Raw genomic sequence first — 24,133 nt, forward strand, 5'->3', positions numbered from 1 at the left:
CTGATTTATATGATTCTGACAAAATTTCGATAAATTCTGCCATAATTATAAATCGAATTGAATTTGAAGCACAAACAAAACCTTATTAAAATGGGTTTAATGTCTGTCTGTCTTTTTTTGCCGATGGAAGGTGAAAAGCTTCAAAAGCTACCGCAGGCTCCTGCCACACGGTTATGTGGGACTCTTACCCACTAAGACCACCTCTTTCTCCTTCCACTCTCCCCGCCCTACTCCCATTTGGTATTACGTCACGTGGCTGGATTAGAGTTTATTCTGCGCTCATGCTATTATTCATGTTTCTCTCGCGTTCATTCTTTCGGATGACGTCTTCCTGCCTAAGCTTCTTTCCGATGACTGGAATCACCTTTCGACTTCGGTCCACTATCCCCTTTGCTTTCTGTCTGTCTGTCCATCTATCCGTGTTTTTTTTCTGTTTTTGAGGAGGTGGAAATCTTCAAAAGACACTAGTCTGGACACACCAGCGTGTGGGATTTTTACTCACTAAAACCACCCCGAATCCCTCCCTGCTCCGCGGAATCATCCTAAGGTATTGCATCACGGGGAGGAGTCAGCTCATTCTATTCGGTTGTTGCATATGAAATGTCCGATTTGGCAATCAAGTGAAGTTAGTTGCGATTTTGGTGTATCAAACCACCACCAGTTAGCGCTGTTCGTGTCGGATAATGAAGTATAAATACTTCTATATTTAATCAAGGAGTCATTTCAGTTTTGACGATCGTTGTGATAACAGTGAATGAAAAGGAAACAAGTCGGGAAACCGGAAGCTTGACGCTTCAGGTATAAACAGTTTTGTGTTTCCCTATGTGAGGAGCATAACGTAGTTCTCCATTGGTTTATAGCATTGACCCGAGATATTGAAATCGCTCAGTTCTGGGTAGGTTACTGCCATTGGCAGAACTGAGCGATTTAAATATCTCGATGGGTAGGTTACTGCCATTGCCAAAACTCAGCGATTTAAATATCTCGAGTCAATGCTATTAGCCAATGGAGAACTGCGTAATGAAATTGTTTCACGCATTAATGCAACCTGGATGAAATGGCATTCCCCAACTGGTGTTCTTTGTGATCGACGTATCAGCGCACGTTCCAAATCTAAAATTTACTGCAATGTCGTCCGTCTGCCGCTATCTATAGTTTTGAGTGTTGGCCGACTATAAAGGACAATGAACGGCGTCTTGCGATAATGGGGACAAAGATGTTGCAGTACACTTGTAGCGTGTCACGTTTTGATTACGTCTGAAATGAGAATATCCGCGATCGATATGGGTTTGCACCGATCGTGGAAAAATTGCAAGAGAGGCGTTTTCGATGGTGTGGTCACATAATTCACGCTAACGAGAATTCAACAACCAGTATTGGTCAGAACATCGAAAGCAATGGTAAGCAACCAAAAAGCCGGCCAAAACAATGGTGGCTTGATACGCTGGATGGGGATTTAAAGGTCTCGAGATTACATCCTGATCAGGCATTTGATAAAATAAAATTACGAAACCGATCACCACGTGCCGACCCCGCTTGTGAACTGAAGGCTGAAGAAAAAGATGTGAGGAGCGACGAGTGCCCGACAGCTCCGTGTAATATAGCTAACAATTCCATTGCCCTCTATTTTCTAGAAAGCGATTTAAATAAATCATTTAATGGAAAGCCCTGTGTTGATAATGGTCAACCTCATACGCTTCACACTCTGAGTTTAATATTATTAGCAAATGCCAACAATTTAACCAACGTCAAATATAAACAAGTTGGGAAACCGGAAGCTTGACGCTTCAGGTATGAAAGATTTTGTGTATTTCTTTTATCTAGAGATTTGAGTGTACATTTGCCCCATTAGTAAAAGGATGTAACTCACTATATACATGAGCGTTCACAGTTCCTATCTTTCTACTAAATTTGGTGTCAATCGCTATAACCGTATCCGAGAAAAATGCGTATGACGGACAGACAGACAGACAGACAGACGGACAGACAGTAAACCGATTTTAATAAGGTTTTGTGTTTACACAAAAGGGCTAGGGAGAAATAGATTCTTCTTGAATGGAATTTTAATATTTCGCTCGAGTTTTAATTATTCTCGTTAATTATGACGTTAGCATCTGATTTGCATGGCTTTGAAAGCAGTAAATTCGCGCGAAATTGCTAAGTTTAAACTGCTATAACTTTGGCCAGATTTCCACGAAATTTAGCGAGTATATACGAAATATTGTCCTCTATGCTGGTACAAAATTCGGAAGTCCTATAATGAATTTAAGGGGGGGTTTCAGTAAATTTCTAGAAAGTAGTAATGTACTATTAATAAGTTTATTTGACCAGATATCGAAATGGGACATATTTTGAGGCCTAGATTTCATCTAGGCGCACCACTTTGATTCTTTTCGGATTTTTAGGTTGGGTAGTTTCCGAAAATGAGTCCTGTCTCACTTCAAGTGTGTGCATTTTGACTCCTTACTCACGCACTTTGCAACTTATGCCAAAGCTAATATCAGTTTCGGAAAGTACAAATCGCGACCTTTCATTTGATACCCTACACGACTATATCCAGTGAAAAAAATTGTTGAATCCCCTCTTTGCATGTAGGGGAGCCCCCCTTTAAACTCCACCTAAATTTATGCCACTCGCTGTTTGCGGGAGATTTCATAGATTCCATCCGCCCACCAAATTTCGTTCGGATCGGTTTAGCCGTTTTGGAGAAAAATGCGTGTGACAGACAGACAGACAGACAGACATTCAATCGATTTTAATAAGGTTTTGTTTTACACGAAACCTTAAAAAGAATGGAAAAGAGCCAAGAACGTATACTTTCCCGATATGAGTTTAAACTCGGTCATAAAACAGCGAAGGCGACCAGGAACATTAACAGCGCATTTGGAGCTGATACGGTAAGCGAACGAACCACACGGCGGTGGTTCGAAAAATTCCGGTCAGGTGACGTAAACCATCAAAGTGAGCTACCCGGACATCCAGGACCATCGATTGATAACGACGAGCTGCGTTTTCTAGTCGAACTCCACACAACTCAGTCTGTGAGAGACATTGCAGAGAAACTGGACGTACACTATTCGACCGTTTCCCGGCACTTGCAACAACTTGGAAAGGTGAAAAAGCTCGACAAATGGGTTCCGCAAGCCCTTACGGAGCAAAACATGGCGCTTCGATTGGAAATTTGCTGTTCTTTATTCTCTCGCAATAGAAGCGATCCCTTTTTGCACAGAATAGTGACTTGTGATGAAAAGTGGATATTATACGACAATCGTCGCCGATCAACACAATGGCTAGATGCTGATGAGCCACCGAAGCATATTCCGAAACCGAGCCTCCATCCGAAGACGGTAATGGTGAGTGTTTGGCGGTTTACAGCAGGAATTATTCACTACTAGCTTACCCGGCTTCGTACCGCCTCAACCGACAAATAAAAGACCTAAACTTTTGTATAAAATAATTTTAAAACAAACAAAACGAATCCGTTTTTAGTAAAAAAGCATATTGTGAATGAAGCATGAAGCTTTATTATTATTTTCGACACATCATGAGATACTGGCTATTTATAAGGTTTACGAGTAAATTTGATATTGACAGACACACACTGCTATGATACAGTTTGTTAATCAATTTAAAGCTTTCTCATAAACTGTATTTTTTGTTTTGTTTTTTGGTGCGTAAATAAACAAAGAGGACGGTTTTCCGACAGGCGAACACGCGACGTATAATTATCAACGCGCGAAACAGGGAAACTCCAAGTTGATTCCGCAAACTTCTAACGATTGTCCTTGCGATTTATTTATGGTTATCGCAAAGGCCAGACGTAGTGGAAATTGTAAGTTTTTAAAATCGAATGGTAAATCCGCTGGAATCATCGGTATCCGCGGGATCAAGACATCCTCTCCTTTGTATTTTCCTTTTATGATTGTTGCCTCAATGACGTTATTCATCTGCTTTTTCACAACCAGTCTTGTTCCATTGCACAGTCGAGGTTGATTAATGTTAGACAGCATGATGACAACTGACCCTATTTTTAACTGCAAATTGTGAGGTTGTAATCCAGATAATTCCAGTGAATTTAAAAACTCCGTGAGATAGTTGACTACGTCATCCTGGTTCATAACGGTGTCGACTGATTTGAAGGAAACCAACTGTCCTGGAAAAAAATTCTGAATGGTCGCATTGAGATCCTCGACATCTTTATTTTTCGCCGCCAATACTGCTCGTTCACCCAGCCAATTATCGTTATTGAACTTTTGCGCTATATCTGGGAAAACAGGCTGAATAAGCTCCTCTTTTGAATCTGTGATGTGACAGAAATCTGTGGGTAATGTGATGAATCCGGTCGAGGTGTCCACTGCAACTTTATTATTTCCAATGTCTAACAACTGCTTCGCAAACACATTCGCAGTTTCATCTTGTTACAAAAATACTCGCATGTTAGTTGTTAATTGGAGTGTCTTTACATACTGCCACAAATTCGATGATTTTAGGCATGCATTTAGTCCATCAGCAACAGTTGATCGGGGAATAACTGGAAGAGTCTGACGAAAATCACCTGACAACAGAATCATGGCCCCACCAAAAATAGTTTGGTTGTCATGAAGATCTTTCAACGTTTTGGCCAGTGCCTCCAGTGACCTCTTATGGGCCATTGTGCATTCATCCCAAACAATCAATTTGCATACCTGTAGGATCTTGGCCATTGCGCTATTTTTGGCGATGTTGCAAATTGGTGTTTCGGTAATTTGCCTGTTTAATGGTAATTTCAAGGCAGAATGTACAGTTCGCCCGCCTTCTAGCAGAGGCGCAGCTCTTCCGGATGAAGCCAACGCGAGAGCAACATCATTTCACGATCTGATCCTCGCCAAAAGCAATGAAATTAAGAACGTTTTCCCGGTTCCTCCGGGAGCATCAAGGAAATAAATTCCACCAGATCACAATACTTTATTTGCCATCAATAAACACATATCTTCTATCATGATCAATGTCTCATTGTAAATTTCTGTAGTCATTTGTAGTGTAGGATTCAAAGTTTGACGGCGCACACTATGCAAAACATCCTCAGACGTCATTTCTATACTTAACCCACAAATCTTTTGGATTCGAGGGGAAACATGTCGATATGATAATCGCAGACAATGTATGAATTTGATGCGGCGATGAAGATATTACGGAATCCTTGAGCGTATCATCCCAGTGCGAATCGTTTTCAAGTAAATGCAATAGTTGACATGCCTCACACATTTGTCCATTAACTGTTCTCAGTTGTTTAAACGAGATCGGACCACGAACATTCACCAACAACAACCGCAAATAATAACATTCATCGTTATTTGGATGTACTGTGTAGATGCGACCCAGAGCGTCTGAAGAAAATACATTTGGATGTCCTTCAACTGGTGTTCCTTGTTTTCGACGCTGAAACGATTTCGATGATGCATTCCAGGTGTAATAGCGTGGCATGTCAGCATACAGCAAAGTGCGAGCAAAATCATCAGTTTGACAGACTGAAGAAACTTGTTAATGTTGTCGACGGTGGACGTGGCTCTGTCTGCCGCGTTCGATTCATTAATATAAACTCGTTGACCATTTTCTAAATGGACTACTGTAGGGTGTCTTTCATGGTTCGCAAATGAAAAGATACGCCAAATTGGTTCGTTGCTATAGGAAGAAGAAAAGTGCTGTTTTTAGGGTTTTACCGGCAATTATTCGAATTTTTCTCACCTTTTAAACCTTCCCTAGACCTCCACGGACATTTCAAAACCAAGATAAGATAAATCCGTTCAGCCGTTCTCGAGTTTTAGCGAGACAAACGAACAGCAATTGATTTTTATATATAAGATTCTTTCCTGGCATCTGAAAAAATGATAAATGCACAGAAATATTGTGCTAAATACTAGGAAATGCGCCAAAAATTGCGTATTTAACGACCGAGATTAGTCAACATATATGATGTGATACTCCTTCACGACAATGCACGACCTCATGAATCCAGAACAACGCTTCAAAAGTTGAACGAATTGCAGTATAAGACTCCGCCTCATTTATCATCGGACTTTTCGCCAACAGACTACCATCTTTTTAGGCATTTGGATCATTTTTTGGCGGAATAACAGTTGAGGAGCCTATTTCAGCTTACAAAGACTGTTCCGCTCGAAACGTCTCACCATAGGGTCAAAGCTCTTACTGTACAAGACTATGATCTTGCCAGTCCTCATGTATTCCTCGGAAACTTGGATTCTTAGCAAGAAAAATTGCGAACTCTTGGCCGCGTTCGAGAGAAAAATCCTCCGAAGAATTTTTGGCCTTCTACATGAGGATGGACAATTCCGTAGCCTACATAATGACGAAATCTATGAGCGATACCATGGCCGTCCGGTTGTAGATAAAATTCTGCTGAATAGGTTACGGTGGGCGGGTCACTTAATCCGTATGGATGAGGATGATCCCACCCGGAAAGTCTATAAGGGCAATATCTATGGTAGAAAAAGAAGACGAGGCAGACCCTGCCTACGATGGAGCGATGGCGTAGGTCAGGACGCCAGACAGCTTTTAGGGATATCGAATTGGTGGACCTCGGCGCAAAGCCGGGATGTCTGGAGTTCCTTATTAAGGCAGGCCTAGACAGGATACCAGTTGTTGCGCCGTTGATGATGATGAACAGTTGAGGAAAGAAAAGGTCATCAAAATTGCCTTCAATGAGTTTATCAACTTCTGAAAATTGGACTTCTACGAAACTGGCATATATGCTTTTTTATCTCGCTGGGAGAAGTATTTTGAATCGACTGGCACCTATTTTGATTAATTAAATAAATTTTTGTAAGCTTTACAGTCGTTGCAAATTTTAGTACCAAATCGGCCATTTCATGTGCAACAACCTTAAGCTTAATTCCCTTTCTTCTATACGCGGCGTACGTGGCTGCATTTTTCTCCTCTTCTCTGCCTTTCGCAATTTATTTTGGTAGATACGATCATGCATCTCTCCAGGCTCTCCAAGAGTCTCCTCTAGATTCTTCGTTTCTTCCACAAATTTCGGATAGTGGAAGAATGCATGCTCTGGGTCCTTTGCAATTTGGACAATCGGGTGAGGTCTCCAATTTACACCTGTGCAGGCATTGGCGATATCCTCCATGCCCCGTGAGAATCTGGGTGAGGTTATAATTACTCTCACCGTGTCGTCTCTCCAACCACTCCTTGATGACAGGAATGAGCCTGTGAGTCCACTAACCCTTTCCCGGGTGTTCCCACCGCTCTTGCCATCTATTTATGGATCATCCCCTTTCAGCCTTTTTCGTCCGCGATGAGGGAGAGATTGGTTTCGCATTGTGTATGTCCGCCATCTCATCTACCAAGATGTCAATTGGCATCATTCCAGAGATGACGAATGCTGCATCATCTGAGACAGTCCTGAAGGCAGAGCATTCAGTTCCACAACGCCTCCATCCAAACTGGGGTCGCATAAAGCATGATTGAGGTCACCACCCTGACTATAAGCAACCTAGAGCTATGCCATGGTCCTCCCACGTTCGGGATCATCCTCTCTAGGGCCATACTAGCAGTGGATAATTTATCGCAAACATACTGCACGTGTTGCTTACAGCTGAGCTTCCTGTTTATCACCCCACGCGTATTTTTCTCGGAGGCTGTAGCAGCGATTGACACCAAATTAGTTGGAAAGGTGGGAACTGTGAACGCTCACGCATACAGTAAGTTACGTCATGCTATGTCGACTTTAAAGGGAGGTCCCCATATTCTGATTTGATCACAACTTCATCGATTGATTGAATCTTCGGAATTTATCGTAGATATATATTTTGTTTTATTGGGCCTTTCTCTTTGAAAAGAAGAAAACGGAGAAGAGGAATCAGAATCTACAGTCTATTCAAAAATGAACACAAAAATTTAACTTAATTTAATGTGATGTTTACGCCGCCGCGGTTGGGAACAGAAGAGACCGGCTTATTTCCATGCGGTCCTTACTGTCCCAACCAACGGTATTTTTCCACCGCTAATTCTCCACTCCCCTGGTGCGTTCCGAAAATGAGTGAGTGGAGAGTTCCGCGCCATCTACCCGTCCGCATCCGCAACATCCGAAATAAATTTCGAATGCTGCAGATCCTGCCGCGCCACACCCATACAGATAAAAGGGGGGTGTACATTTTTTTCACAAAATATCCTCATGTGGGGTATCAAATGAAAGGTCTCGGTTAGTACTTTTCGAAGCTTTTAGCTTTTAGTTTCGACCTTTGTTGGAAAGGCGGGGAGTTCGGAGCCATTCTCAGAAAAAGTCAATAGGCTGCCACTATATGGTGGCTAGGCTCCGAAATACCTTCCATGCCCATATCCTTTCAAATAAAGTTAATAATAGTACATTACTAGTATTTTCAGTAATTGGCTGTAGAACCCCCCTAATCCCAGCACCACGAAGCAATGTAGGCTGTAATATAAAGCTTGATCCTACCAAGTTTGGTGGAAATCGCACTATTACTAACAAAGTTATAATAGGTCAAAGTTGCCACTTCTTTGGAAATTCAAGATTTTGAATGTCAATGTCGAAAGTGAATATTCTCACATAATATATGCATATATTACGTGATACGTATTAATGAGACAAATGCACACTCAAATGTCCTTATAAAGGAAACACACAAAACCTTTCATACCTGAAGCGTCCACCTACCGGTTTCCCCACTTGTTTTTTTCTGTACTACCCCACGAAAAACTTTGCCCTTCATCATTTTGAGTGAGAAATGACAAATGCAGCGATCTCGGCCTAAGATTCTGGGTCTATGGAAAGTTAAGTGATTGGACTCTCGATAACATTGCTTTCTCGCAATTGGCAATAGTTTAGATACAGGCATAGCTCGAATTACCACGTGAATTGGTTCCATAAAATTCCGTTATAAGTCGAAAATGTGATAAGTCGAAGCGTAAAAAATACGTGCTCGTATGCATAGGGTAGAGAAGAGTAGAATTCTTCGTTAATTGTCGCTTGTTGCTTATCAAGTACTAAAACTAACATTTCGCATATAGCAGCTGTTAAGAATCAATTCCGGTCTAGGCCTGCCTTAATAAAGAACTCCAGACATCCCGGTTTTGCGCCGAGGTCCGCCAATTCGATATCCCTAAAAGTTGCTTGGCGTTCTGAACCACGCCATCGCTCCATCTCAGGCAGGGTCTGCCTCGTCTACTTTTTCTACCTATTGAGGCGGGTTTTATCCACACCCTGGTCATGGTATCGCTCATAGATTTCGTCGTTATGTAGGCTACGGAATCGTCCATCATGTAGGGAGCCAAAAATTCTTCAGAGGATTCTTCTCTCGAACGCGGCCAAGAGTTCGCAATTTTTCTTGCTAAGAATCCAAGTCTCCGAGGAATACATGAGCTTTGACCCTATGGTGAGACGTTTCGAGCAGAACAGTTTTTGTAAGCTGAAATAGGCTCTGTTGGCTGACAACAACCGTGCGGGGATTTCATCATCGTAGCTGTTATCGGTTGAAATTTTCGACCCCAGATTGGAGAATTTATTATCGGTCTCACAGTTGTAGTCTCCTATCTTTGACATCACGTCCTGCTATTATCCCCATGCCTTCACTTTTGGCATATTGGATAGCTCTCATGAATGTGCGTAAAAGCCCCATATTATCTCTTTATCTCGCTGTTGACTTTTTATGATTAGTTTAGCCGATGTGATCTCGCCATCACATAGGTCACCAAATTAGCCTGAAAGTCTTTTGAGGCCACCATGTAGGAGCGAGGTCGATCCCTTCCATTGGCAAACAACGGGTCAGCATGTTGGAAGTTTAGGCCCCTGACAACCCCACCAAAAACCCTCGGTACTTGTATGAGGTATATAAATGTCTTGCAGCTATTGATCCGACGACTGATAAGCGCAATCGCTGCTTTACAATGTTGGAAATTTATTTAGGAAATATGGCACCTCTTCTACGCTTCAGATGAAGATGCCGAGGGCTGCACGTCCTCTTCATTAGTTTTAGAAGCCGACACCTGTGAAGTGATGGTCCCTAGCCCATAGTAGAGACGGCGGTCCGTTTATGCCCAAACTTTCTTCGGGTTCGGGAACGCCGATAGTAAGGAAAGTTCTTGGCCTATCGGCTCTGTCCTGTTTTGCTCCCTGGCAGCATCCAGGTGGAGGTGTTGAGGTTATTCTCGACACCAAGTTGTTCCAGAACCTCAACACCACTATGCACTTCATCTAGAAGCCAAAGGAAGCACTTTTTGAACGATGGCAGCTCAGAGACAATTTTTAGGGTTAGTCGCACACCCTCCCACACATCGTCGAGAGAAGAGCAGTACTGCCACAACCACTCGTTCGTGTTTTCGTCGGCAAAGTAACATTTTTCGGTATACACCTACCGACTCATATCCAACCTTAATGCCTTGCGAGGATACAATCCTTAAAGCTAGGAAGAGTTTCCACCCGAGCTGTTCGTACTGCTCAGTATCGTAACTGGATGAATTAGAGTCGTCATACAAGAGCCATTCATCAGCTTCAATAGCCTTGGCTGGAAATTAAGTCCTATCCATTGTCGGCTGAGCCGTCTTTGCTGCCTTTTGTGTCCAAGAGTTGGGATCGTCCGAGGACCGTTGCCGCTTCCGTTTCTTCTTAGCCGTAGTTGCCCCAAACGATCTTTCCCTCTCAGCCTTAGCACAGCCCCGGCGGTTGCAATTTGCCCGAAGACTGTTTGCCCCAAGGCGGTTTGCCCGGAGGTTTTTCCGGAGACGGTGTGCCCGAAGGCGGTTTTCCCGGGGGAATTTTACCCGAAAGCGTTTTGCACGAAAGCTGTTTGCTGTCCGTGGATGGGTGCTTACCTATGGGCAAGACTTTAGCCTCAGCAGGTGGCGCCGATTGGAGCCTAGGCTCAGGAGTTTTGAAAAAAGGGGCCTGCTTCGGCTCGTCTGTTAAGCAGTCCAGACTCAGGTTTCCCGTCGATGACCTTAGGGTTGCCCCTTCACTCGGGGTTGGATCGTCACGATCGAAATTTGATTTTCATTTTTTAATAGGTTTTTGTTTTTCTAGTTATTCAGCCGCCATTTTATCAGAGAAAGTAAGTCGATCTCGGTAGACCCTTTTTTGCTGAGACAAGGCTAGTTGAAACTGGGAAAACATCTTAACCCCTGTGACCACTCAGGCAGTCATACCTTGGCTAGAGATTTTGATTACCGCTTGGCTTCAGGTGTCACCTCTCGTTTCCTAGCGGATCTTCCTTACTGAGCTACCTCAGAACGACAAGGTAGGTAATCGTCGAGTCGACGAGAGCTAACATCCTCAGGAACCTGGATGTCTGCACACACGTCTTGGTTCGTGTGGATGTTTCCCGGAAGTTCTTGAAAAACCCAGATATTAGGGTCCATATGAAATGTTGAAGCGAGGGAGGCACTTATCTTGGCAGGCCCAAGAATGTCACCGTGTCAAGGTTAAATCCTTTTGTGTCCTGTTCTGAGGTTTCGGGGGAAAAGGGTGTACGGCGCGTGAGATTTAATCTGTGCTCCTAAAATTGGCGTGCCAAGAGTCGGTTTTATCGCTGAAACCTAGCATCAGCTGGGGAAGTTTGTCGAAACTCTGGGAACAGGTGGGGCCACACTGAAGGGTACTCCTGGGTGCGGTGGCGCCGCGGCTGACACTGTCGTAAATTCAGTTATGAACCTGATAACGACGGTCTGCGGAGCCTCCATGCCCAGGAAGACATCGAGGCGCGGCAAACCTTCCATGTATTGGTGGATAGTGGAAATCGCAGAGCTCCGGAAAGAGTGTCACAGGCTCCGCCGCTTAACACAACATCTAGACGACCGGGGGGAGTCATGTACCATAATGATGGAGCACAAATCAGCCAAAAGGAGACTCCGCAGCGCAATAAACAAGAGCAAAGCTCGCTGCTGGCAAGATCTGGTCGACGAGGTGAATGGGGATCCGTGGGGACTCGATTATCGGGGCTGTGCGGAAACCTTGTTCACTTAAGGCCGAGCAGGTGGACTGAATTGTAAGGTCACTATTCCCTGCGCACCCCGTATGGAATGATGACGTCGGCCGGAAGAGCGCAGAGGACTGTCCACTTTTCTCCATAAAAGAGTTGGAACAGGGAAAAACAAGAAGGCGCCAGGACCCGATGGTATTCCAGCAGACGTATACAAACTGGTATTCCAACCCCGGCCAGACCTACTGCTCGGCGCATTCAACGCTTGCCTGAAAGAGGGCTTTTTCCCTGCTCGTTGGAAAGTTGCGAGGCTTGCGTTGATCCCTAAAGGGAAAGGTGATCCCGAATTGCCGTCTTCATACCGTCCACTATGTATGCTTGACACTGCTGGGAAAGTGCTCGAAAAGCTCATCAGAAGTAGACTCGCTGAAGCTATACGCATTCCTGGAGATTTATCTCCCCGGCAGTTTGGTTTTAGGGCAGGTAAATCGACAATAGTGTCCGGGTAGCTGAGCGGTTAGAGCACTAGGCTACCGTACAGAAGGTCACGGTTCAAATCTCACTGGTGACAGTGGAATTTGAATCGTGATTTGACGTCGGATACCAGTCGACTCAGCTGTGAATGAGTACCTGAGTCAAATCAGGGTAATAATCTCGGGCGAGCGCAATGCTGACCACATTGCCTCCTACAGTCTACTGTAGTGTACCGTTGCGGTCTTGAATGAAGTGCTCTAACACACTTCAAGGCCTAGATCCAATATGGATTGTTGCGCCAACGATTATTATTATTATTATTATAAATCGACAATTGATGCTGTCATGCAGGTCGTGGACGCCGTTCGACGAGCAGAGGCACATAGCCGCCGAGCTCGACGGGTGGTGCTCTTCGTAACGCTTGACGTCAGAAACGCCTTCAATTCCGTAAGATGGAAAGACATTCTAGGCACACTAGACAATACCTTCAACGTGCCGAACTATCTCTTACGGATTTTGAGAGACTATCTGAGGAACCGCTCTCTGCTCTATGAAACACTTGAGGGTCAAAGGTGGATGGAGGTCACGTCGGGGGTAGCACAGGGATCCATCCTAGGGCCGGACCTCTGGAACGCTACCTATGACAGTCTGCTTAAACTCGACATGCCAGAAGAGTCGCGTCTGGTCGGCTACGCAGATGATGTCGCAGCGCTTGTTGCTGGACGCACTGTCGAACAGGCGCAAAGCAGACTCGGCATATTGATGCGACGGGTAAGCGGATGGATGACTACTCATGGTTTCAACCTTGCACTGGAAAAAACCGAAGTAGTCATCCTGACTAAAAAGAGAATTCCGACCCTGCGTCCCATATCGTTCGGCGAGTCGATAATAGAGTCAAAATCAGCGGTAAAGTTAAGTAAAGGAAGGCATGGGGTTCGTCAGCAGCTCTATTTAAACACAGGGGATCTCTCTCCAGACAACATTGTGGAAGAGATGCTGAGGACTGCTGACAGGTGGAACCGTGTTGCCCATTACGTTCGGGCCCTTCTCGTTGCTAAGAAGATAGAATTCGACTGGTGGAGGAGCCGGATGGCAGGGGGTTCCTTGAACTGACAGTTCCCTTCCTCCTCTCCCCTCCCGTTGGTGAAAGGAATTCCCTGATTTGAAGGCTCCGCAAGGCGGGAGAGTTCGGGGACTAGCCCAAAGCAATGTGACAAACGGTTCCAGGCTAGCTTCCTGACGATGGGGAGGTGTTTAGTTGGTAGTCTGACGACGTACTGAATTGGGAGTCCAACACTGTGTGCGTAAATGCATTCACCTACCCTATCCCAAAAAAAGAAAAAAAGTATCAGCTGGGGGTGGGGTAGTATGGAGGCTCGGGCTGATTAACGGGGATTCGTCCGAGCACCGCAACATAATGATATAATTCACCACGAAGTGAAACTCACACGACTGAGTGATTCGCCTACTTGTTGGTAGCGGGGTGACAGTCACGAGGCTGGCAGAGCAATCGTGGAAGTTGAGTCGAGAATTAGCTGTCAGAAAGAAGGAGTTGAATTGAATTAAAAAAATAAATAAAATTTTGTAATTATGTTTTGGATTAATAAATGTTTAAAATTACTAATTATGTGTTCGTTCGATAAGATGAAGATGGGATTTGATCCCAGAGGTTTTGCGTTTCCCATCGTGGATAATCCACGTTTTCGGCCTGAGACCTATCCTGTCATTTGACTGAAAGAATACATTGAAACGATAATGTACACGTTTCTGAGAATTTCAAGGCTTTACCCGTGTTTATCTAGTTGTTTTGCTTTTGGTATTACCACAGATTTTGTATCTTTTTCTGAAGTACAAACTCAGAGAAGGTCACATCTTACTTGGGGGCGAAAATAGAGAAGAAAGGGTGGCATGCATGCATTGCATGACCTCGTTAATTAGACAAACTCTTAATTAAACAGTTTGTGGGATGATCCAGTCTAGTAACGTCTACCGTTTTCCTATGTCATTATACTCCAAAATCACGAAAAGTGCCCGAAGTAAATTGAGATTGAAGAAGAATTGGAAATTTTGGTTTTTTGGAAATTGTTGGCGACAAAATATTTTGATGTTTCATTTTTGTTTCCCAAAGGATCTTTACAAAAAAAAACATTCACTGACATCTCCAAAAAAACATTTTATTGAAGGAGAGGAAGGGGATGCTTTAAAAAAGATAGTCTAAAAAATTCTGGCTTAAAAAATTCCTTTATTATATCTGAAAGTGTTTGCATGAAAACGTCATTTATCCTGTTAATACCATCATTATTCCATTAATGCGGAATTCGCAGGACTCTGTACGCTGAGCAGTTCCATTTGCATGGTATGACCGCATTGATATGCTTATCTGCAAATAACTAAAGAGTTGGACACATAATTGGCAATCTTGTAAGCAAAGCGCAAAGTGTAAACAAGTCCTCGTCCTTTGTAAAACAAACAGTGAAATAATTGAATGCAGAAAATCTGAAAATAGGGGAAACATTTAATGGCATAGAATAAATTCCCAGAGTATAATTATCTAAAACCATGCGAGCCTAGAGAACCTGAACTTCCACGGGGATAAGTCCTGGAGTACGTTCGAAGGTTCTCCGTTTCGGCGAAGAGAAATGCATGGAACTGTATTCTGCGCATAGCATGGAACTGGAAGTCGTCGCATATTCCATTCGAATGTTTGGTTAACGGGACGCGTGCATGTCTGCACTATGTTTGTTACAAAGATTCAAAAAGGATCCAGTGAGTGCCGAAGACGAGAACCGATTCGAAACTATCCACTGTTGAGGAACGTGGTGGAGTGCGAGTTTTCATTTGTTCGTTCCTTGAAATCCTTCGAACGGTTTGCATGAGTCCTGGATGGAGAGTCTGAAAGCAGCAATAGAATATCTTTCCGTTATTGACGCTCATCGTCGTGGCAATCATTTAGTCCTTACGTGGCTGCAAGTCGTGTAACAGCGTGTAATATTACGTTCCCGAATAACCGACCGAGCAGTTCAGTAGGTTTCAGAATCGGCGAGGACCTGAAGGATGCGCAACGTAGAAGTTGACCGTTATCGCAGGATTTCAATACGTGAATTGACATTTAATTTGAGTGCATTCGATTTATAAGGATTTTTCGTATTGTTCGTAGTGGAATTAACAGTCATTTTGCAATAGATTCGCGGTCAACCCAGGTCCTTTGTGATTATTGTTTATGAATTGGTGCAGTTTGCGTCGTATTGTGCTAGCGGTTAGTGGTTCAGATTCTTGTGGTTTGTGAGATTACGGTACGATTAGTGAGTGGAATTAAAGTTTGTGCATCAGATCCTGCAGCACATGCAGTAGCGACCCGCAGGAAGTTCATTGTATCCTTGCATTGACGGTGGCAGCAGTGATCACAGAGTATTGCACTGTGAATGCGTCCAGAAGGTATCTACATATGAATGCATGCATGATGAATATCCCACTATCTGTTTTATGCTAATGAGGGCTCCAGAAGATAATAGTCAAATCAGTGTCCAGTTTTGAATGGAAAAATTGTCTGCAGTGTGGAAATCCTTAATGGCTTTTTCGAAAAAAAAATTAAGTCGAAAGGAACATATCCAGCGCTCATTTGCATAGAAATTAGTAACCACATTTGACTCGTACTCATGCAGTTGTTTATTCGGTTTCCATGACTGGCCTATTCTGTGTGGTATTGACTAAGAAATTGGCTTTCTGTCGGTAGTTGCTATCTGGCTAGGCACATATAGTATGTATGAGCATTTGATTAGTGATTTAACTCTATCTGAAGCGAATGGTCTCAGATATTTTTGTATGAACTTTGCGATAGTCAACTTTGAATCCTGAAAAAGGATGCATACGAATTTGCACTCTTTCTGGAAAGAAAGTTTCATTTGAATGATTTAAGTGCGGATTTCACATATCCACATGTACATATGTGTCTCTAGTATAGATATATCTGTACATTCTCCATCGGTGTCATCAGGTATTTTTATAATTTCAAATAATCTATAAAACTGCCAACACTTCGAATGCTGAATATTAGAAGCACAAAAAGTCCTGTCGTCTCAAGAGTGTTTCTATTATGGTTGAAAGGAAGTTTGAAGCCGACTTCCATGCTAATATATTTATAGAGAACAAGCAGGAATGCTACTTATCTGCATGGAACGTCTGAGGAAGTGAGGGATGGTTTTGTGTTTGATAACAAACTTGGAATATAATATTATATACAAACATATACCTCTATTTGTGTGTCGATTGTAATGAAAATTGAATGTCGACTTAGTGTAGGTTGCAATTTTCAGAAGCAAATACTTTCAGGAATATCACATAAATTATAAATGTGACGATTTTTGATCGAATATTTATAAGTTCCTTGCTCTTATCGATTCACAGGATATTGAGAAAATCCTTGATTTGTGGTTCTTTCTCTTTTTCGATTATTTAATTCAACTTAAATTTTGAGAAGTTCAAATATAAAATATTCAACTCAATTGGAATATAAACCAAAAAGGATATTTTAAAGAGAAAGTTTTCTGTTTGGGGATTTTTCGACTAGATTTGCCAAACTTATCTAAAACAAAACTGGAACCAACTTTAAATCAACTTTAAACTTAACCTGAAGCTACGTTCTCGATTTGCATATCTCCAATTCACCTCTTTGTGGAGCACAAGGTATCTTCTTCGGTGTTAATTTTTATTTTCTTGTCCCAATTGTAATGCGATTGGACTTCAGATTCACTATCATCGCACATACGATGTGCAAGTGATAAGCCAATAATATTGGGACAAGCACAAAGATGAATACAGCCATCTATGACGCAACAACGATGCTCAAAAAGATCGCCCATAGCACCGATTTCCTAGCCAAACTGTCCCAAAAACCAGATCTAACAGCATTTTTTGAAGAAAGATACAAAACCAGTATGATATGTCTCGATGTTTGGGGGTAAGATGGTGATGAATTTTTTTAAGTCACCGAGAAAATTTGGTCAGTCAGTTGCCCCAATTGTCGGGAACACATGTTATGACTGCGTTTTTCAACTTTAGTTTGTCATACAAAAAATTTTTAATTTTAATTTTTAAAGATCATTCGAGTTTGTCGCAGTCAAGCAAGGGAACAGGGATATCCTAGAAAACTCAAGAAACGGCGAAACTCATCTTCGGTCCGCCCATAGTTAATGGAACTTCACTGTAGAGTTCCTTTGACATGTGCTTCCACGCCAGATTCAGGAATGGAGGAGCTGGTCCTTTTGGTCACTTCGCTCCAGTTCAATTCATTATCAAGGTATTCCACGGCCCTTTAACTTGCTGCTCAGGATTGTAACCGAACTTGAAATACAAAACGAAATATCGCTGAGGCGAAGCTAAAAATTAAAATAAAAAAAATATCGCATCGACCGGACTCAGAAAGGGGGAAAACTTGAAACCCTAGTGGCACGATCGAAAATGGAATGATGGATCATATTCCCGATCGACGTTTCCCATGGCGCAGACTTTGAGGAGGCACAGCTTTGCAAGTTCCTATCACTCCTTGTTATCCCTAGACTATAAAATGGGGTATGTTTCTTTTTGTTTTCTAGGCATCCCCCCCCCCCCCCCCCCCAAAAATTCTCTCAATTATCATTACAAATTTGAACAGCCACGACTTGAAAAATTGTAGAGCCTAGTTAAACACGCACTCCTGCGAAAAGGAATCCTCCAAAAATTGTCTAGACTTGTGTCGAAACCCATTGGCACAAAATCTGAAGAGTATGTCGGTCAGTGAAGAACCTTCCACAGCTCTTAGAATGCGGCTTTGATGGATTGGATAACATGGGGCCAAGCATTTTTTTTTGTTGGTTGGTTTTTTTTGTGCTGAATTCCTTAATTTACGGGGAAAAGCTGGGCGAGGTAGAGCTCCTTGTTGACGGTACTATTATTTTCCAATGCACTATACCTTTCTTGTCCCACTGAAAACAGATCATTGTATTCTTACGGTGGGAGACCTACTTAACTCCTCCCCTGTCCCTCGATGGCAGGCAAGACGTTTAGAGGCAATTTAATTTGAGGGCGCATTTCCTTGTTCTCTTCGTTGAGTTCGTGAGACCTCATGTTTTCGAGTTTTCTGCAAGTCCGATTGAATAAAGGTGGTTAAGTGATCACGGCTCATTACTTCGGCCATCTCACGACTTACTTGACGACAATCTTCATTCACTAATAACTTGAGCCTACTCAAAAAGAACGATTACCACACTTTTGTAGAGCAGAAAAAGTTCTTCTGAATGACTATAAATATTTTACCAAATAAAGAAAAAAGTCTTTAAATGGAAGAAATTAGAAAACGCTACGAACATATTAAACAACCCAATATTTTGATTTAACATAAGTAAGTAATAAAAAACATGTTCAGCTTAGATTAAATCGTTATTGGCACGAATAATAACAATAACTCTGAAAAATCTGAAATTTACCAGCAACCTTACAAGCTTACTGTCTGCGTTCTGCTCTTTCGTAGCAATGTCTATTTACATAAATGCTTTCTAATTTCCCAAGATGATTCGCTATGCAAAATGCATCTGCTAGTGCATAACATGGACACGCATATGGCTGTGCAATTTGCAGGGAAAGCAATGAATTTAAAAGTGGATATATTTTGTGGTATAAATTAAAAGAAAAAAAATGGAATTAAAATGATTATTTATAATAGAGTAATGTTAAGTAGGACCAAAACAGCTATCAAATTGACTTAAACACCGTTCACGCGGGTGACATGAACACTCCGCGACTTGTATCTACTTGCGACACCTTCGTTCCTGGGTTAAATAATGTACCAACTGTGTTGTATGAAGATATTCTGAATCTATTGAAAAAGTGTCTAGGGTATACCCTCGTTGACTTATGGTGATTGCAGACGAATTACAAGAAAACTTGACTCTCAAACAGTATGATGTATCGCCTTAGTCATTGGCCTGAAATGATTTTCTCAAGATTTGATAGAACTCGTCATTTCTCTTCAAGTTTATTGAGGGCAAATAGAGTTATTGATGTAAAGAATAATTGCAAACCAATCGCCATCTTTACTGTTTACGTAGACGCTTGCATTCCGGAAGTTGGGTCTACCTTTGTGGAAGTCTTCGTTCAGACGAAGTTGTACTACGACGGATCAAATGAGCTGGAATGCGCCACATGAGTGAAGGTCTCTCCATTCCAGGACGTTGAGAAAATCGGTTTCTACCTTTTTATTTAGGTTTAGAACCATCAGTACTATCTTTATTCCTCAGGACTATTCGATTTCTGACAGATCTTCCGGACGCGCCAACAAATCCGAAATCTCATTCTTTAATATTGAACAAAAAAATTTCACTCATCTTTCTGGACAAAAGCCTGAACCATCCTCGATCTCCTCTTCAATAGCGTGATGGTTCTTTGGACTAACTGGTTTTATTTTGAGTACCTTTATCAATCTTCCTGATTTATGCTTTGTCGAAGTTGGAGGATTTCGAGTTGGAATGGCATCTGGAATTGAAGTTGGATTTACATTGAAGCTGGATTTACATTGAAGCTCAGAAAAGGGTTACGTTCTCTCAAAGCATTCTGAAATTTCTGTCGAATTGGCTTCCCCCCAACATAGTGATGTTGAAAGTTGTCGGTCCCTCGTTGTTCATGCTAGTGATTCTCCTGTTGACATTTAATTCATCATTTGCCTAGACGATATCAGTCACCTGCTCCGACTAAAAATCTAAAAATATTGACCTTCTTCTCCGTTTTAGACTTTTCCAAGCATTGCAGATCGTGCGAAATTTCTACTTAGTGCTGCTCGCACATGGTTCAAATTTAGCTGTGCTCCTGGTTTGATTTGAGGAGTAAACAGAAAAGGTGGGAGTCAGTTACTCTCCATTTGGTCCGGTCCGACTAAGTGGATACGGACTTAGAAGTCCTCAATCCTCTTCTTTCCACTGTTTCTGGTCCATGGATCCCTCCCTCTCTCTAGGATAGCACCCAAATAGATGTCGGACACAGTACTCCATTACATTATTAAATAAAGTACCTAACCTAGTAACCATCTCCATCAGGCTGCTCTCAGAGTAAGAGTGAGGCGGCGTCAGATGAGTTATCGTTTGCATCGAATGACCATTCTCCATCTTTTGTAGAAGTTGATTGAAATTACCCGATAAAAAAGAAAATAATCGCTCAACATTGTGAGAGGAGTCGACCTAGTAGACCAGAAGATTATCGTCTATGATCTTAACCATAAGTCTCGGAAAGAGTTGAAGAAAACATTCATAAAACCTTCGATGATCAGGTTGTGTCCTTTCTTCTTTTGCTGATTAGCACTAGCTCCGTTTTATGTTCAGTAGGTGATAGGCCAGTCTTTTTCAACCAGTAATTGACCAACCATATAACTTCATTTGCGCAGATTTCGATCTTGTCTAAGCGTTTTCCAACTACTGTTACCCCGCTATCGTCCGCAAAGACAATGGTTGTCAGGCCGTTAGGAAGGTGTAGCGTCAATACTCTATCGTACATAATTATCCACAGTAAGGGATTCAAGACAGAGCCCTGTGGTACGCCGCACGTTATCGGGAATAATTTCAGCCCATCATCCTAGTCGCAGTATAATCTTCTTCCTAGAAGAAATGCAACAACGATGGGTACAATATACTTCGGAGCCTGTAGTTTGGTTAGAGCCTCTACGATTTTCGCCCATTTTGCAGTATTGAATGCATTTTTTACGTCGAATACCACGTAAAAATTGGTTTCCGGTCTAGGCCTGTTTTAGTAAGGAACACTAGATATCCCGGTTTGATGCCGATAAATGATTTGGTGAAAGTAATTTAATGACTTCTGAGGATAGGGTCCAGAGAAAGCTATCCCAGAAATCTAAAGAAACGATGAAACTGACCTTGGAAGTCCGCCCATAAATGAGGTAACTCCACGGTAGAGTTTCTTTGACACGTGTTTGCACGCCTTTGTACAAGCCAGACTCGGGAATAGGGGAGGCGTTCCTTTTGGTCACTTGGTCACTTTAGCCCATCTCAAGTCATTATCAAGGTATTTGCCTGTTTTTTAATTCGATGCTGGAATGAAAAGAAAGATCGCAGGCGAAGCTGAAAATGGGGGAAAAATACCGCCCCGGCCGCCCGCATAGAACCGGAAAATTCGATATTTGCGGTCTGCGATCGAGAGGGAAGATCCACGATGGATCGCATCCTTAATCGATGCTTCCCTTACCTCAGATATTAAGGAGGCCTTTGCGGTGCTCGCCCTTCCTTGGCATTTTGTTGTTCTTTTGATAATCGCTGGACGGCCGGGAATCGAAAAATAACAGAATCTAATTAAACACGTCTTGTGAATTCGCGAGGAGTCCTCATTCAAACATATCTCTAAATCAATTTTGTATAATACGTATTCTGAGCGCAAATAAATAATCAGAAACACGTTTAGCTAATTCTAAATCGCTGTCTGTTCAAATAACGATAACAACGTCCTGAAAAGTCCGAAACTTAATAGCGAGCAACTTTTTGCGTGAAAAATCCACAAAAAAAAAAAATAGTTACATTTTCTCGGCACACCTGACTGTCAAAAATGTTTATTTCTATAACATTAGTGCTATTTTCTCGAGCAAGTAATTACGTACAGCTTTTTCGCACCAATATTTGCATGTATAAATGTTTCACAATTTCCCTAGAAGATTCGCTATGCAAAATGCATTCGCTTGGATATGGAATAAACGTGCATATAGGGATTGGAAAAATCAAAAATTTTTGACTGACGGTTTCGTCCAGGGCAGAGGCAACTCATCAGACGCTGCCTCACCTCTGCCCTGGGAGCAGCGTGACCGAAAGTGCCAACAGGTGGAAAGACGCTCCCTTTTATCATCGCAAAAACACGACAAGGTTGCGAGTTATATTGGACTTAAAACACCAGTCGTTGTAGTCTAAGCTAGACTAAAGCTAGGTTGTTGTTTAGGATCTGCGGGGTCCTAAGTCCCCATCCACTTGATGGTGGACCGGACTAAATGAGGAGCAACTTACTCCCTCGTTTTTTAGTCCATGGATCCCTAGTATTGGAGCGTAGCACCCCAAGCATTAAGAATTGAAAAAATCAAAAATTTCTGACTGACGGTTTCGTCCAGGGCAGAGGCAACTCATCAGACGCTGCCTCACCTCATATAGGGCATATAGGGCTTTGGAATTGGTAAAATAAAAACAAGCAAAATATTAAGTGCCATTTATGGTATTTGAAAATTGTTCTACTAGAATTGAATGATGTTAAATAGGTTTTAAAGTTTCGGGGATTTAAAAAATGATAGGATCTCGTGGCAGCAAATTTCAAGAAAGGTATTAAAATAATCATTCACGAATCGGTGCTTATAATACCATAATGTTTCTTTGTAGAATGCGAAGTCGGAATGACATTTAGGAATTTGAAAAGAAAATATTGGAAATACCAATGATAACTTGGATAACGTAAGGCTTAGGGTTTTCGTAATGGTTCTCTTCAGCTGAATTGCGTAATTTTCGCGGTACAACTGAGCGATGTAAAACTCCTTGTTAACCATACTGTTTTTTTCAATCATTTTTCAATGCGCTGTACATTTCTAGTCCCTCTAAACACAAATCATTGTTTTCTTTGAGTGGAAGTCCTGCTTGACTCACGGCATTTGTGTTTCTCCTGAAGCCTCCCGTTCCCTTCACGGCCTTATATTGACGTTTAGGTACCATTTCTTATCCGGCGTGACAATTTCGTACTAGAAAGGTTGTTTGAATCCACGTCTCACTCTGTGGCAGGCAAGACGCTCAGAGGTAATTGCCTTTAGCTGTTCTCAGCATTGAGCTCATGTCTCATGAGACAACCATGGGCTCACCTATGTAAAAGTGACATGTGCCAAATTGCACAATCCGGAGAAAAATTTTTGACGTAAAAAAAAAACAACCAAAAAAGTAATTTTCGAGCACCTGACTACCAAAAACACTTTTTTTTTTCTATCGTCACCCGCCAAAGAATATGGTGATGTTTGAATAGGTTTTAGGGTTTCAAGGAATTCAAAATTCGAATAGTTTGCTGGTAAAAATCTCAAAAAGGGAATTAAAATGATCATTTACAAATAAGTAATAATTTTGTGTAAGGTTAAGTCGTCCCAAAAAAGCTATTAAGCTGACTTAAACGTTGTTGACACTAATGAAAGAAATATTCTCTCCTCATCTACCTTTGACACCTTGGCTCCTAGGTCAAATGGATAGGGTGACCACATTTTGAATCGATCCAAAATGTCTTGAAGTATGTCTTGATGATAGCTGACGTATTACAAAAAAAACTCGACTCTTCAACAAGATAATATGTCACCTTAGTCATTGGCGGAAAATAATTTTTTCAATAACTTGTAGAACTCGTCGTTTATTCAGCGGTTTCTTTAGAGCATATTGAGTCATTGACATAGACAATAACAACAAAAATATTTGCGTAAATACTGGTTTTCCAAAGGTCGGTTCTGCCCTAAAAATGTGTATCTCTTCGTTCAAACAACGGTGACTACAAGATCCACCTTCTTTTAATCCATATAAGGACTTTTTTGGATGATGCAATCCTTTCCTTCATAGCTGATAACTCGGAAAATATTCTCTCGGCTTTGAAGATAATGTTTTTGGATCCTTACTTCCTTTCAATAATGAACTTTCAAATTTTCTCATTGTATTATTAAGACCTTTATGTTAAATTTCTCTTCAGTAATA

General features: G+C 42.0%; 2 protein-coding genes across 5 annotated transcripts in view; one reads left to right on the forward strand and one right to left on the reverse strand.

The window, feature by feature from the left end:
- Positions 1 to 3,728: 3,728 nt before the first annotated feature.
- Positions 3,729 to 4,703, reverse strand: LOC119656957 (ATP-dependent DNA helicase PIF1-like). The gene is made up of 2 exons (XM_038063675.1): positions 4,556 to 4,703; positions 3,729 to 4,414 (listed from the first exon to the last, which is right to left on the reverse strand). The coding sequence occupies exons 1-2, from the start codon at positions 4,701 to 4,703 to the stop codon at positions 3,729 to 3,731; spliced, it is 834 nt and encodes a 277-aa protein (XP_037919603.1).
- Positions 4,704 to 15,182: 10,479 nt separating this feature from the next.
- Positions 15,183 to 24,133, forward strand: part of LOC119658436 (protein amalgam) — a 174,249-nt gene continuing 165,298 nt past the window's right edge. For 2 of the 4 annotated variants that reach the window (XM_038065838.1, XM_038065840.1), the window contains exon 1: positions 15,183 to 15,845. The gene's annotated coding sequence lies outside the window, so the exon portion shown is untranslated. The remainder of the gene's footprint in view (positions 15,846 to 24,133) is intronic. The other 2 variants (XM_038065837.1, XM_038065839.1) reach the window with 1 other exon arrangement.

Source organism: Hermetia illucens, chromosome 5, assembly GCF_905115235.1.
Source record: "Hermetia illucens chromosome 5, iHerIll2.2.curated.20191125, whole genome shotgun sequence".
Lineage (NCBI taxonomy): Eukaryota > Metazoa > Arthropoda > Insecta > Diptera > Stratiomyidae > Hermetia > Hermetia illucens.